The 13,973-nt window shown below is 39.5% G+C and overlaps 1 protein-coding gene across 9 annotated transcripts in view; it reads right to left on the minus strand.

Annotated features, from left to right (window-relative positions):
• Nucleotides 1–8,262: 8,262 nt before the first annotated feature.
• DDHD1 (DDHD domain containing 1) overlaps nucleotides 8,263–13,973 on the minus strand; it is a 92,153-nt gene continuing 86,442 nt past the window's right edge. For 3 of the 9 annotated variants that reach the window (XM_036843885.1, XM_036843884.1, XM_036843888.1), the window contains one exon: nucleotides 8,265–11,387. In XM_036843885.1, the coding sequence (XP_036699780.1) occupies nucleotides 11,206–11,387 (182 nt within the window). In that variant the 3' untranslated portion in view covers nucleotides 8,265–11,205. Of the gene's footprint in view, nucleotides 11,388–13,973 lie in introns of all 9 variants that reach the window. The other 6 variants (XM_036843889.1, XM_036843887.1, XM_036843890.1 and 3 more) reach the window with 4 other exon arrangements.

Below are 13,973 nucleotides of genomic sequence, written 5' to 3' on the forward strand. Positions count from 1 at the left end.
TAGGACAAAGGCTAAAGGCAAAAATGTGGGGCAAGTTTTAAGCAGTGAAGTTAAAGGCATATGGATGTTGAAATGTTCAATTATCAAGGCAGAGACCAGGTTGTAAAATCTAGCTAATAAAAGTATAAAGATGAGCAGTGAATGGGATAGTTGTTTGATTCAATGATCTCACTTGTTTGTTGAGCATTAAGAGTGTTGCCAAAATTCTGAAATTAGACCTCTCTGAACAGAGAATGGTGATGATGAGATGGTGTTTTATATCACTTGCCTTTTATTCCCACTATCACGGCAACTCCTTAGATTATACATATAAACCATTTATACATGAGAAATTAACGAAAGGTGAGGCAAAATGGGGAGCAAAAAGTAAAGTGTTACAGTAAATTAGGTAAAGGGTGTATAAAGTTAGGACAGCATTTTCAAGTCTAAGAAAATGACATAAACACAAATTTCATGATTCTCCTAAACACAAATTTCATGATTCTCCTCATATTAATAGAATTTGTGTCAAACAAGTCATATGAGAGTCTGACGAACCTCTTAGAGAAATGTAAAACGTGATTTAAACTAAAGAGGGGACTTCCCTGGCAGTCCAGAGGTTAAGACTCTGTGCTTCTAATGCAGGGGACGCAGGTTGGATCCCTGGTCGGGGAACAGAGATCCCACATGCTGCGTGGCGTGGCCAAAAAAGAAAAAAAAAAAAAAACAACAACAAAAAACTAAAGGGAATTCTAGTTCCTTTTGATGACAATTTTTCATTTAAGATTTATGGACTCCTTAGGGATCTCTATATAGCTCAGAACCTGAGTGCCTTTATATATATATATATATATATATATATATATATATATATATATATATATATATATATATATATATATATATATATGTCATTGTAGAGAACTGTCTGAAAGATTTCAGAGTCTGAATTCTGCAATAGACTTCACACCATTAAAAATGTGGTTCCAGGATGATTATGACAGATTACAATACAGGATATTTTTCAGCCTTTCAAAACCTAGGGAATGCGAGTTAACCATTCCCAGGATTGTTTTATTCCTGGGTGATAATATTTAGGTGCTGTATGAACTTAAAGGAGTACAGGTAAGATTATACTCATTGGGCAACTCACTTGTCAAGACATCGGCCATTTCTGCTCCTAGCCCTGAAGGGGGCAAAGCAGGATGTGATCACCTTGGTTTATTCCTCTCATGAAATATGCTCATTTCTATCCTGCTTGCAAGCACTGTGGTTATTTTTACCAGCATCTGAGACCACAAGCAGGGGAGTAAGCTAGAATTTTGACTGAGTTACAATTCTCAGGCTTTTACCTACAGATAGTGAGGTAGAGTCTGGTCCTGAGGCCCATCTGGACTGTCTTCCCATGCATTGCACTGGGAGAGGCAACACAGTACAGGCTTGAGCATCATACACCGCAGCTCCATCTTCTTGTAGCTCTGTGACCAGGGTCTGGTTACCTCAATCTTTCTATGTCTTGGTTTCCTTGTTGAAAAATAAGGCCTGACAACCGTGTTTACCTCAGGAGGGCACTGTAAACATTAAACGAAGGAATTCACCTAAAGCATCTAGAACAGTGCCAGGTAGAGAGCAAACAGGTAAATGTTAATAATTTTAACAAAAGCCACATGATTGAGGGTTTAATAAATTTGGCAAGCTAGTAAGCTCTCCCCCTCCTCCGATGCATATAGACATATCCTTAAATCTTCTTACAGTTGAGAGAGGGAAAAATGAGCAGGGAATCCTTGAGACAGGGGATGTCAGCAAATGTTTACAACCATAGATCTAGTTGAGAAAAATTCCCAGGCTTCAATGTGTCAAACTGGAGTGTTCTCCAACTTGGGGTTACTATGAGGAGCCAGTCAGACAGCCCCAAATAAGATGCCCCAGTTGTTCCCACTTGCTAGGTCACTTTCCACTGTCACCGCCTGCGGGAGCAGTCCTTCCCCTCTGCCGTGCTGCGGTATCCTTTCCCCGCACAGGTCCTCTTTAGTACAGCACGTGATCAGTCAACCATCAGAGGCAAAAGTTTTGTGTAAGTACTGACACAAAACTTTGTACATTTATGTACAGGTACAAACTGGTGGTCCTCACCCTCCACAAAAGTTGTGGTCCCAAAGTTGACAGCTATTCATATGAAACCTGGAAAACATTCCCTTCTTCATAAACAAAACACAACAGAACATTATAAAGTATCTCACAGAAGCAAATTAATTGACCAACTACCATTTCCCATGAACTCCCTCTTCTCCTCCTTTGCTTGTTTTCCCTTCCTTTATGTTTCAGTTGCAGAGAGGGTAAATCATAAATTACTGTCTGGTATAGAGAGAAAATAGTCTGCAGCTGGAAGGAATTGGGAAAGCACTGAGAATTTTCCTTTCCTAATCATGAATGCAGTGATTACTGACTTCAAAATAAGTAAAAGCTCCATAAATGGGAAATAAGCAGAACACATTCTAGGGTGAGGGGACAGCAAGCGCAAAGGCAGAGAGATGTGAACATGCACTGCTACGTTTTGGGAACAGCATATGGCAAGAAGGAAATTCTACTTGGTCACCGTAGGAAACACCACTGAGTTACTATGGGGCACAAGTTGGGGAGTAATTATGAATGCCTAATTAGGCATTTTTGTTCTGCACAGGTAAATACAACAGTATTTTAAATAGTACACCCAAGGTCTATTTTCAAGTTCACCCTGGCATATAATACTTCCTACTTCTTTTCTGCCACATCCTAGGAGCTATTAATTTTGCTTTCTTTGGTTGTGGAAAAAGCAAGATCCCTTCTGCCTGAGCCTCTTGGTTCCATGTAGGGTTTGCCTATTCTCAAGGCTTCTCCCAATTCAGCAATTCCCATGAATTTCGGTGATGTAATTTTCATGGTTATGCCTAGCACTTACACAGTACCACTCTAGATATAATTCAATAAATTTGAGCCCCTACGATGTAGTGACCTACGGAGAGTCCGATGATGCTCCCTACCTTTAAAGAGCCTGTCAGTAAGTGAAAAAGCGACAGGTAATCAAACCCCAAATCAAGGCAAAATGAAACCAGTGCAACACACACATTGTTAATGGGGGGTGCTAAGGACTGAATATGTCCCCCCTAAAGTCATATGTTGAGACCTAGTCCCCAGTGTGATAGTGTTTAGAGGTGGGGCCTTTGGGAGGTGATTAGGTCATGAGGGTAGAGCCCTCGTGAATGGGATCAGTGTTCTTATAAAGAGGTTGCAGTGGAAGATGAAGTCAATGAGGAAGTGGTCTCTCACCGGACACTGAATCTGCCATTGCCATGAATCTTGGACTTCCCAGTCTCCAGAGCTGAGAGAAATGTTTGCTGTTTGTAAGCCATGCAGTTGATGGTATTTTTGCTACAGCAGCCCAAATGGACTCTGATGAGAGCTCACAAGCTGTTATTAATTTCAACCAGAGGATTGAGGAAAAGTCTTCAAAAGACACTGTCCTTAAACACAGACTTTCCATTAGGGATGTGGAGGTTATTTTTGGTCAAATGATTATTAACTTGAATTCTTCTGGACCCAAGGGACAGAAACCCATCTCAAAATAACTTAAGCAAATAACAGGAGAGTGGAATTGGGAACGCTAGGGGTGGCATTTGCTTCAGTTCTCCAGGAACTCTTGGCCCTGCTCACGTGTGTGTGCTCCCTTCTCTCCCATAGCAGAGGGACATAACCCATGTTGCAGGAGGGAGGGGTGGAGTTTGACTACAGGTGGCTGCATGCTACCATGTGCCACCAGACTGCACTGAATAGCCACAGAAGGCTACCTGTACACACGGGCCAGCAACTCAGTCCTACGGAAGGCCTCTTCTTGGTCTAGTTTGGGGCATGTGCCCATCTCTGGGATAATCACTGTGGCTTATGAGATGGGAAATATGGTCTGATCTGAGACATGTACCCATCACCTGGCCACGGTACAGACAGTGCTTTGATCAAGCTGTTTTAATAATAGGGACGCATGCGAAACAAAATAATTTTAACCAAGGGTGGGAAAGGTTGCAAGAAGGCTTTTATGGGATTAGCAACTTAGAACCACACAGAGTGGGCAGGGCAAGGGCAGTACTTCATAAGGAGATGGGAGGAGAGGACCCTAAAGGAGGAGAAACAGGATGTTGGGTAGACAAAAACAACAGGTAACCACTACAATAACTAAAATGCATGCATTCTTAGGCGAATGGTGTGCAGCCTGTGACAGAAATGCTGCTGAAGAAGAGAACTCAGGCAGGAGATGCAGGTTGGGCTAGGGTGTAGGGCCTCCAATGATAAATGGAACCATCCAAGGGCTTCAGTTCAAGAAATGTTGTGATCAGACCCATGCCACCCTATCACCCCCCCTTCTCTGAAAACGAAATGTCTAAGCTGTCAGACTATCATGACCAGGTATCAAGTTTCTTTCCTTCCCCATGTTTGCCTTTTCTTTCTCCAGTTCATACACTGTCCCGTCTCAATTCTATATGTAGTCCCTACATCCTGGCCATTTATTTCCCAATCTAAAGTCAATACCACTTGAGGGAATTGCTTTTGTCTAGCACTGAAATTCCTGGATTCTTACAAACCCTACTTTTCAGTCAGTCTGGCACCAACCAAAGGGTGAGGCAAATGGGAAGTTAAGTGGAACTGTCGTAGTGATTGGTCCCAATCTGTATGGGTTCTTGGACTTAATTTTCTATCAGTTATCACACATTCAGATTAGCCTGAAAGCCTGAGGACTATGGTCATCTTCTGACCCATTCACAATTGAGAAGCTGTGAATGGGTTTTATTCTACGGGATCAGAATGTGCCAACCTTTTCCTCTCACGTTTGAGGGAGCCAGTGTGCCACAGTGGCCGCCGACCCTCCTAGTAGGAGGTAGTGTGGTGGCCACTGCTCGTGAAGAGGTAGATTTTAATATTGTCACTCTTCATGAACTTTTTGGGTTATCTAATCAAATATTAGGAGGGCTATGTTCCCAAGAATGCTTAGAACAGCCTACAGTCTTTGAGGTTGTTTACTACAGGGCACAAGTACTCGCACTTGGTGAATGAGATAATGAATGGATCATTCAGCCAGAGAAACAGTGTAATCCAGGAGAGAACTACATTTCTCTCTCACTTCCTTGAAATTATTAAAGGTGCATGCACTAGTTCCAAATGAGAAAAATCAAAATTGGACAATTCTAAAATGAAAGTTATATATTTTTTGCCCTCTGATCACTACACAGATCAAACGGGAATAATGCTTCAGTAAAACTGAACATTCTGAGAAAACTAACCTGCTTTGCTAACTGAAAATGAGAGGCAACAAAGGAAAGGAAAGGAAAAAGGCCACCTTCTGTGAACTGTTACTGCAGTCACTGACAGCACTTAGGGAGGGTAAACGCAAGAAGAGGTCATAGAAGCTGAAAGAAAGGCAACAACATAAGGGTCGCAAGAGAGTCATAGTGTTAGCTGCCTCTGAGAATTGTACCTAAGAGCAAAAAACAAAAACCTTCCCAGGATCTTACTGGCGGAGTTTGGATTTATTATGACAGCCTTAGACCCACAAGATGGTTGTACTTTTCCATCACAAAGCTCATGGGGAATCAAATATTTTCAGAGATCAGGCGGAGATGGTAGTGAGTGTGGGTGTCGTCAAGGGAAGGTATGCAGGAGCTCATAGATATTCGATGTCTTCCAGGAGAAAGTACTAAAGGTCAAGTATTAACATACTTGTTTTTCATCTTACTCTCCAACAGAGGACCAGATGTAACCTCCCTAAAGAATAGCTTCCCAACACAGCCTGGCAACTGTACAGTGGGAAGGAAGCAAGATGCACTCTGTGACACATAAATGAAAAACCAGAAGGTAACAGACAATACTAAGTGCACTCCCACCCCTATTCAAACACAAAGGCCGAGGAAAAGTTCATGCTAACTACCTGCCAAGAGACTATTTTTGGGGAAAACACGCACACACACCAGAAACTCGTCTCATATTCTCCACACAGTACTTGAATTTTAAAATTTCTATTAGTTAACCTATGTTGGAACAGTTTTAGAAGGGCTCTACTTGTCATGAATTGATAAAAGGTCAACATATAAACAGTATAGAAAGGAAACAAAAGGAATATTAAACATTATTTAACACTGTGCAACTTGTTTCCCTACCAAGTCTGTATTTGTCACTAGAATGGAAAACTAATACAATGTATCCTGGGCATTTTGGCTTTTTCTTATTTAATTTTTTCATTCTTTTGCTTATTATTATTTTCTTTGATTGTGCCACCCAGCCCTCGGCAGTGAAAGCACGGAGTCCTAACCACTGGACTGCCAGGAAATTTCCTCTTTTGCTTTTCTTTTTTTTTGGGTATTTTGAATCTAAGACACGAAAGGAAGTCTATCCAGACCCGGTAGGGCACTCTTTCAGGAGAGCCTGGGAACAAAGGAGACCAACTGGGGAACTCAAGCCTAGAGCCATTCGTTGAGAGCTCACAGCTAGAGGGCTGGGGGAGGGGATGGGGAAGACACACACACACACACACACACACACACACACACACACGCCCCCCTCCCGCCCCACCCCGAGGTAGTTTCTGCCATTTAGGAGCTCGCTATGTATTATGGGAAGGAAACAGGCACCGTGGTGTAAGACAAAGCTGGGAATCAGGGGACTAGGTTCTAATTCTGACTCTGTCATTGGCTGGCCATGTGACCTTATAGGGTGGGAGTGGTCACTTGTCAAACAAAACGATACATCTCTGTAAAATACAGGAATTAAATGTGATGGCATTTCTCTAAGTATATTCATATAAATAAAGTTATGGTTAAATAAGTTTGGAAAAACTCCCCCTCCTCCATCCCACAGCACCAGATAGATTCACACTGCATTTAATGCATCAGAGGCTCCTGAAAGTCCTGCTGTAAAGGAATCTTCTAAATTTGGCATTTCCCAAACTTATTTTCTGAACCGACATCTATTAAAGTCCGCAGAACATGCTTTGGAAATGAGGATATCTACAGCCCTTCCAGCTTCAGAATTCTGTGGTCAACGACATCTTTCCTTAGAGACACCATCAAATTCCCTCCTCTACTGCTGAGTATTTAGTCTCTCAATGTCTTTGGGCTGAACCTAACATGCCACCCCTCACTTCACTTTTCATGACCTTTATGCTATTTAAATGCTCACATGAAACTAAAACAGGGTTGGACTAGATGACCTCTAAAATCTGAACCAACCCTGAAATTTTAGGATCCTTTGAATCATTGCAAACATCCAATGAAGACTAAAATAGGATGCATATGGCCCAGGCTGTTATCATGCCAGCAGTAACGTTTACTAAATGAGACCTTTGAGATGAAATTTTATATCCTGCCATTCTGTACACTGCTCCAAGCTCAATACTGCACATACTTCCTTGGCAACTTTCTTTCCCTCTGACTACTGCAAAAGGAGACAGCGTGGTCTGCAGGCTTCCTAGACCCATCCTAGAAGTAACAGAGTTCAGAGTTCAGTTGGGGTGCTTCCTGCCAAATCTGCTGTAGATACAGCAAAAGTTTTTCTATGTAGGTAAGTTATTATAAAATGTCAGGAAACTATATGCATTGTCCATACCTAACCTAAAAGGATTTAATGCATGTGTTTCAAATTCAGCCAGAGGACCATCTGACTCCTGGCAGGGGCTTGAGGTGCAGGGATGACAGCAGAATCTGGGTAAGAGACACTTGAAAGTAACCACAGAAGTTAACCTACCCAACACTCAAGACTGTCAGGTCAAATTCTAGTTCTTTCTCCAGTCAATGACTGCTACGTCCTCTTTTTAGCTCTGCCTTGACTCTTCTTTAATATCGCGTATCTTTTTTAGCCCCATTTCCACGCTAACAAAAGATTATTCAAACAATTGTTAAGACATAACACTCAAATTAGTTTTCTCAATTGTCCAAATGCCTTACTCATTACAGCTGAGAAGACAGAAGTATTAACTAACCTAATCAGAAAGCAATTCAGTTTTTTTCCCTCTACTGTAGGCCTTACAGTGAACTTTCTAGGCTTGGTCCGATTCCACCTTAAGGGGCTCAAGTGTCATCACTGGAAGGAGTTGTGGAATTGGCCGTGACACTCCACTGATGGTTTCCTTTCCTCTGTTTACCCTTTGGGGGAAGGATATGACCCGAATGCTTCAGCCCCCAACGAGGAAACAACAGAGAGAAAATGAGAATGAGATGAGGGCTTCTACAGAATGTTCAATGTGAGAACTTCCAAAGGCTGACAGATGCTATTTAATAGAAGTCAAACATAAGATTCCCAAGGCTTGCTATGAGAAACTGAGTACATTTTGTAATATGTTCTAATATACTGTAACACTGGATTATAACACAAGCATAATTACTGTTGAAAATAAAGTTATGAACTAACAAAACATTCTCCTTATTCTAAGTTTAAATAATTCTTGGGGACCTAACTGGATTAAAATTGTTTGAACAATCTGACCAGTGCTCAGAAGAATCATCATAGCAGGTACACAAAATAGAGAATAAAATTTTAATGGTATCAAAAATTTAGTACTTGCTGGAATAAAGTTGCAAAATATTACTCAGTAACTGACTTAGCTTCTAAATCAAGCTAGAATTACACATACTCTGTATATTACTTGAGTACATACAAGTACATTCCATGATAACATGCAGAGACATGGAAACAAGAAGAGTACTGTGAAATCAAAATCGCCATCTCTATTGATGAAATAATGAATTGAAAACAAAACCCCTATCCAATAATCCAGAATATCTCATTTTGAAAAGGGGGTTTTGAATGTTGCTGTTTTCAAGAACTCAAATAACTTCCATGTGGTTAAATAGCATTTTTTTCCTCAATATGAAAAAAGGGAAGCAGATATATTCCTATAGCTATGGGAATATACTTTTCTTTTTACTCTATATCAAATGAAAAGGTTTGCTAGGTTTTCACTCTTCTCAGGTAAAAGGGGCTCTTCACATTCTAATGGTTAAGAATGAATCCCTTGGGACTTCCCTGGTGGTCCAGTGGTTGAGACTCCACGCTTCCAATGCAGGATGTCCAGGTCCAATCCCTGGTCGGGGAACTAAGATCCCACATACCGCAACTAAGTCTGCAACTAGAGAAGCTGCAAGCCGCACGAAGACCCAGAGCAGGCAAGAAAAAAAAAAAAGAGAGAATGAATCCCTTCAAGCTCTTAGGCATTTGAGTGTCATACCACCCAAATGCTCACATACCTTTAATGATAAAGTCATATGGGATATGAGTTTAATTCTCCTGAGAACTAAATAGACCTACGAAATAAACAGGGTATGAGAATGACCTGAGTTCACAGGAATCTCTAAATTCGAAAGACATTGCTTCAGCTTTGCTAAGATTGCATCAAAAGCCTTTTATAGCAAGAGTTTCTTAGTGAGTCACGTATTTGGGCATGGAGCCTTGGGATCTTTTTAAGCACTAAAAAGAAGTGCTTTATGTTGTGCAAATTCAATGAAAGGCCAACAAAACAGATAGAGGACTGACAGTGCTGAGTAAAACCTACAAGTAATCCAAAGATTCTATCACCTTAAAAAGAAAGGAGAAGGTGAGATGTACGACCGACCAACTTTGCTCCCAGTTTGACGATTCCTGGGGAGCTAAGATAAGCAAAGACAGCACCTTAAGTGGAACCCAGCGGAAGCCTCTCAGAAGCATGGGTTGGTTGTGGCAGAGATGGCTACTGATCCCCTCTAAGTAACTCCTCCTTTGAGTGTGAGAACCCAAGAATGTATATGACGAGTAGGGTAAAGTACTGGCTTCACAGTCATTTCTCCAAATTATGAATTGCAACTTCTGTTATTATTACTGTTTGCAAAACAAGAGGTCACATGTGAATTATCAGTCAATGAACAGCACATAAAAGAATATGGTCTGTCTTCAGTCTGAGCTCTGATTTGCTCTGTAATCTAATTCAAGGCACTTTAAATGTTTTGGTGCCTTAGTGTACTAACATGTAACATGAGAATAACACTCATTTACTTACCTCAAGAAGCTACTACATAGATTATTAAATCGCAAAGCACTTTGAGCTCCTCAGATGAAAAGCACTGTGGAAAAAATTACAGCTGAGGAAACTCTTTCAACGCCTCAGAATCCTGAACCATTGTGTCTATGTCTCAATTATGATTCCTTAAACACTTTAAAAATAAAATTTGTTAGTGGCACTCCATCCCCTTTTTATATGTTAATTGTTTGGCACACAGATGCTTATATACTTAAAATTTAGTTGTCATACTCCCTACTCCAAAGAAGTTTACTAATTTTCCAGTAAAGTTTATTAAATGTACCCATTATGGAGTATTCCATGTCAAGTTTAGAAAACTTTAGCTTTCTCTGAGGTACATGTGACATAATAAAAAGTTCATTTTTTTTCAAAATAATTGAACTAGTGTTATTCGTGTAAAACTACAACTTTTTAATGAAAACAATGCTGGAAGTATGCCACAGTGTCTATATATTCATCTGAAGAGTACAAAGATGGAGTTCTGAGAAAAAAGGGCCTTAATGCTATAGAAAATAAATGTGGTTCTTAAATTGTTCAAAGGAAACATTTAAAAAAATGTAATGTTTCATACATTGACATAAAACAATTAGTCAGAGGTAATAAACTATAAATACAATAGTTCAAATGTTGTCTCTATTTTAGCATTAGTTTTTCTAAAGTTAAATTCAAAACATTTAAAATCTGTTACTCATGTTTCAAAGAAATTGTGGAAATGGAAGTTTTCATGGAGATCGAAAACAATGATACCACCTTGTGATCTTTACGTAGAATACCCTGGACCTTGATCATTTTAGATTTATAACATATTTTGGTTAATACATTAGATTCAACCCATTAATATGCCTTTATATTTGGGAGAAATTAGATTGTGATCTATAACCTTGCAGTCCACCCAAGTCCTCCTTACTTCCAGGTCTTGCTTGATTCTCTGCAGGGGGTTCTGTCAGACTCATACTTAAAATGATGAAAACTATAAATAACTTCTTTCGGACTGGACATTTGTTTTGTTTTTTAAAGTAAAATAAAGTGCTTCTAAATTCAATTATTTCTTACCCTAAACAAAAGTGAAACATACTTAAACCTGAAACTTCCACATGTTGACACATATATTTTAACAGAAAAGAATCAGTTTTGGGCCATTAATGTCCTTCAACAGTTCAGACTGGATCAAAGTTGGGTTTTGCACTATTATCGTGCTCATGTTTGTACATGAAGGTTAAAAGAAAGAGGGCAACATCCAAGGACGACCAATAGGCAGTATGCGATGTGACAGCTGACCAATAGCGGCTCTCCACAAGGCCTTCTCTGAGTTCAAAATCAATTCTGTGATCCAATTCCACTAAAAAGAAAAGAAGTCAAACAAATGAATAAGTATTACAAGATTGGTTCTATATAGACTTATTAGAGTTGAGAATAAAAATTTACCAAATAGAAGTGACTCTCCTAATTATTATTACTATTTAAAAAAAAAGTGACTTTCCACTCTAATCTTACAGGAAAAAACACTCAAGAGCCTCAGCAGCTCAGGATTCTATTTGGTGAACCTTTTCCTTTGTATGCTCAGGTCAATATGGAATAATAAAGCAAGAAAACAAAAATCTCGCTTGGTATCACATAGTATATTTGCAATAAAGAAACTGGGCTCAAATCCTGGCTTTCCTATTTAATCTTTGCGCCTAATCTGTAAAATAAGGCAAGCAGCCTTCTTGCAGAATGATGGGCCAGGCTTACACGTAACAATGCCTGCAGGAGTGCAACAGGGCACTCAAAGGCTCCTTCACTGGGGAGGCCCTTTACATCAACTGGCTCAGGGAGATGTGTTGGAAGATAACATCTATTACAGTCCTACGACCTTTTTCTCTCCACTTGGCTGAATTCCTCAAAGGCAGCCACGACACACCCTAGTCTCTATCCTGTCAGCAGGGCCTAACATGCACCTGGGACATACACGCTCATTAAATGTTTGTTCAATAAAAGAATCCACTAGGTGGCCAGGAAAGTTAAACTGGGAGGAACAATGGTAATCCTTGAGAGGAAGGATTTCATTTTATAACAGTGTTGTCTTCAAACAATTCAGTGAATTCACTCAAGTCTTTTCTAAACACACAGAAAGTCCCTGCAATACGTGTTAGAGAAAAACCACCTTACCAAATCAAAGCTCTAAGATTGCGATCGGTTCATCTAACAAATCCTTAGAGATAAAACACTTAGAAAACGATAATTTGATCTTCAGGAACTCCTTTAAAACTGTCAATGAGCCATATTTTGAAGGGTCTGTCTTAAAAATAAAAAGCACCGAAATCACTACTATTCAGACACTCAAAGTCTGCTCTTTGTTCAGAGTACCAGCAGATGTGAAAAGTAAAAACTGGCAAAAACTAAGGAGGTGGGAGAAAAAGTTGGGTTTTGCTTTACCCTGGAAATTTGGTAATTGCATATAGGAAATCACATCATTTTAGAGAATGATTTCACATAAATGTTTAGCTAATGCTTATTTTAAACAGGTATTTTGTGACAATACCATTTGGTGATTTAAAAATGCATTTACAGTTGTTATTTTTCTATTCAATTGTGCTTTTCTGACAAAGAATGTCAGAAAATATCTGTACATTTTTAGATAAGGTTTACACTTAAACAGCATAAATACCCAGTTGGTTATAAAACCCCATGAAATATATCAGCATAGGCTTTTTGCAAAGTTTTTTTAAAAACAAAATACAGAGTATTTTTCTCATTTAAATTATGATAAGCTAATCCATAATAAGAAATAGTTGAAATCCACATGTGGAACTGTGGGATAGTAATGTCTTAATTTTTTATCTTTTGTATTCCATGGGACATTTGTGTTAAATTGGTAGGTACATTCTGGCACAACAGACAGGAAGATGAAAAGAGGAAATGAATTCTCAAGCACGATGAAGAGGAGTCAAGGTGAAGTTAGTTATAAAGAAAAAAAAGGGGGAAATAAGAGGAAAAACAGAAGAGATGGGAAACATACACAGTAAAATTGGTGAAGCCCACACCAAGTTATTTCTAAGAAATCACTTTTAAATGCCACTGTAGAATGTCTTCCTAGTCCAAGTCTTAGGTTGAACTGTTGTATTAAAGTCAAAGAAAGGGAGATTTTCAACTAGTGTTATTTGGCTCCACTTTGATTTTATGTCCCTGAAATTTATTCTTAATATGCTATTACTGTGCAACACTGCCTTTCATATACTATAAACTCAAATGATAAATTTATTGTTCCATTATATTATATGCCCTTGTACTTCTCATCACCCAGAGGATCTTCAATAAGTGTCACTAACTAGATTGCCCCTCCCTATCCCTTTCTATTTATCTGTAGGCTGTCCCCATCAAAATGGGAATTAGGTAGCCAGCTTGTACCTGATGAACCTATTTTAGTCTCTCATCTTCCTTAAAAGGTTTACCCCAGGCAGTCTGGCTGCCATTGCAGCTGAGCTCACATTTGTGTTGGTTTTGCAGGTGGATGGATGGATGTAAGAGGGCCTATGTCTCGTCTTCCCCCTTTCTGTAGATCACAGAATTCCCAAGGGGGTGGGGTTACTACATGGCAGCACTATTCCATCAATACATGTGCTATGAGATGTGCTCTTGACCAAAGCTGGCCCAAATCTACATGGAGTTGCCTTGGACCCACTTTCTCATTGTTACCATATCAAGAAGGGGTGGCACCATACAGGTTAGTAGTTTTTTCTGCGTTTCTCTCACTGAGTTAGGTCAAAAAGAAAGGAGAACATAAAATCATCACTTTGTCCTTCTTTCTCTCTCTTGAGTGCCTAAGTGCTAAAATTCCTCTATCTCCAAAAAAAAAAAAAAAAAAAAGAATGAGATTCCTGAACAATTGAAGAAAGGTAAAAATGAAAAAAAGGTTGTTGGCTTTTAACAATCATCAACGATTTGC

The sequence above is a fragment of the Balaenoptera musculus genome, chromosome 2 (genome assembly GCF_009873245.2).
Source record: "Balaenoptera musculus isolate JJ_BM4_2016_0621 chromosome 2, mBalMus1.pri.v3, whole genome shotgun sequence".
Classification (NCBI taxonomy): Eukaryota; Metazoa; Chordata; class Mammalia; order Artiodactyla; family Balaenopteridae; genus Balaenoptera; species Balaenoptera musculus.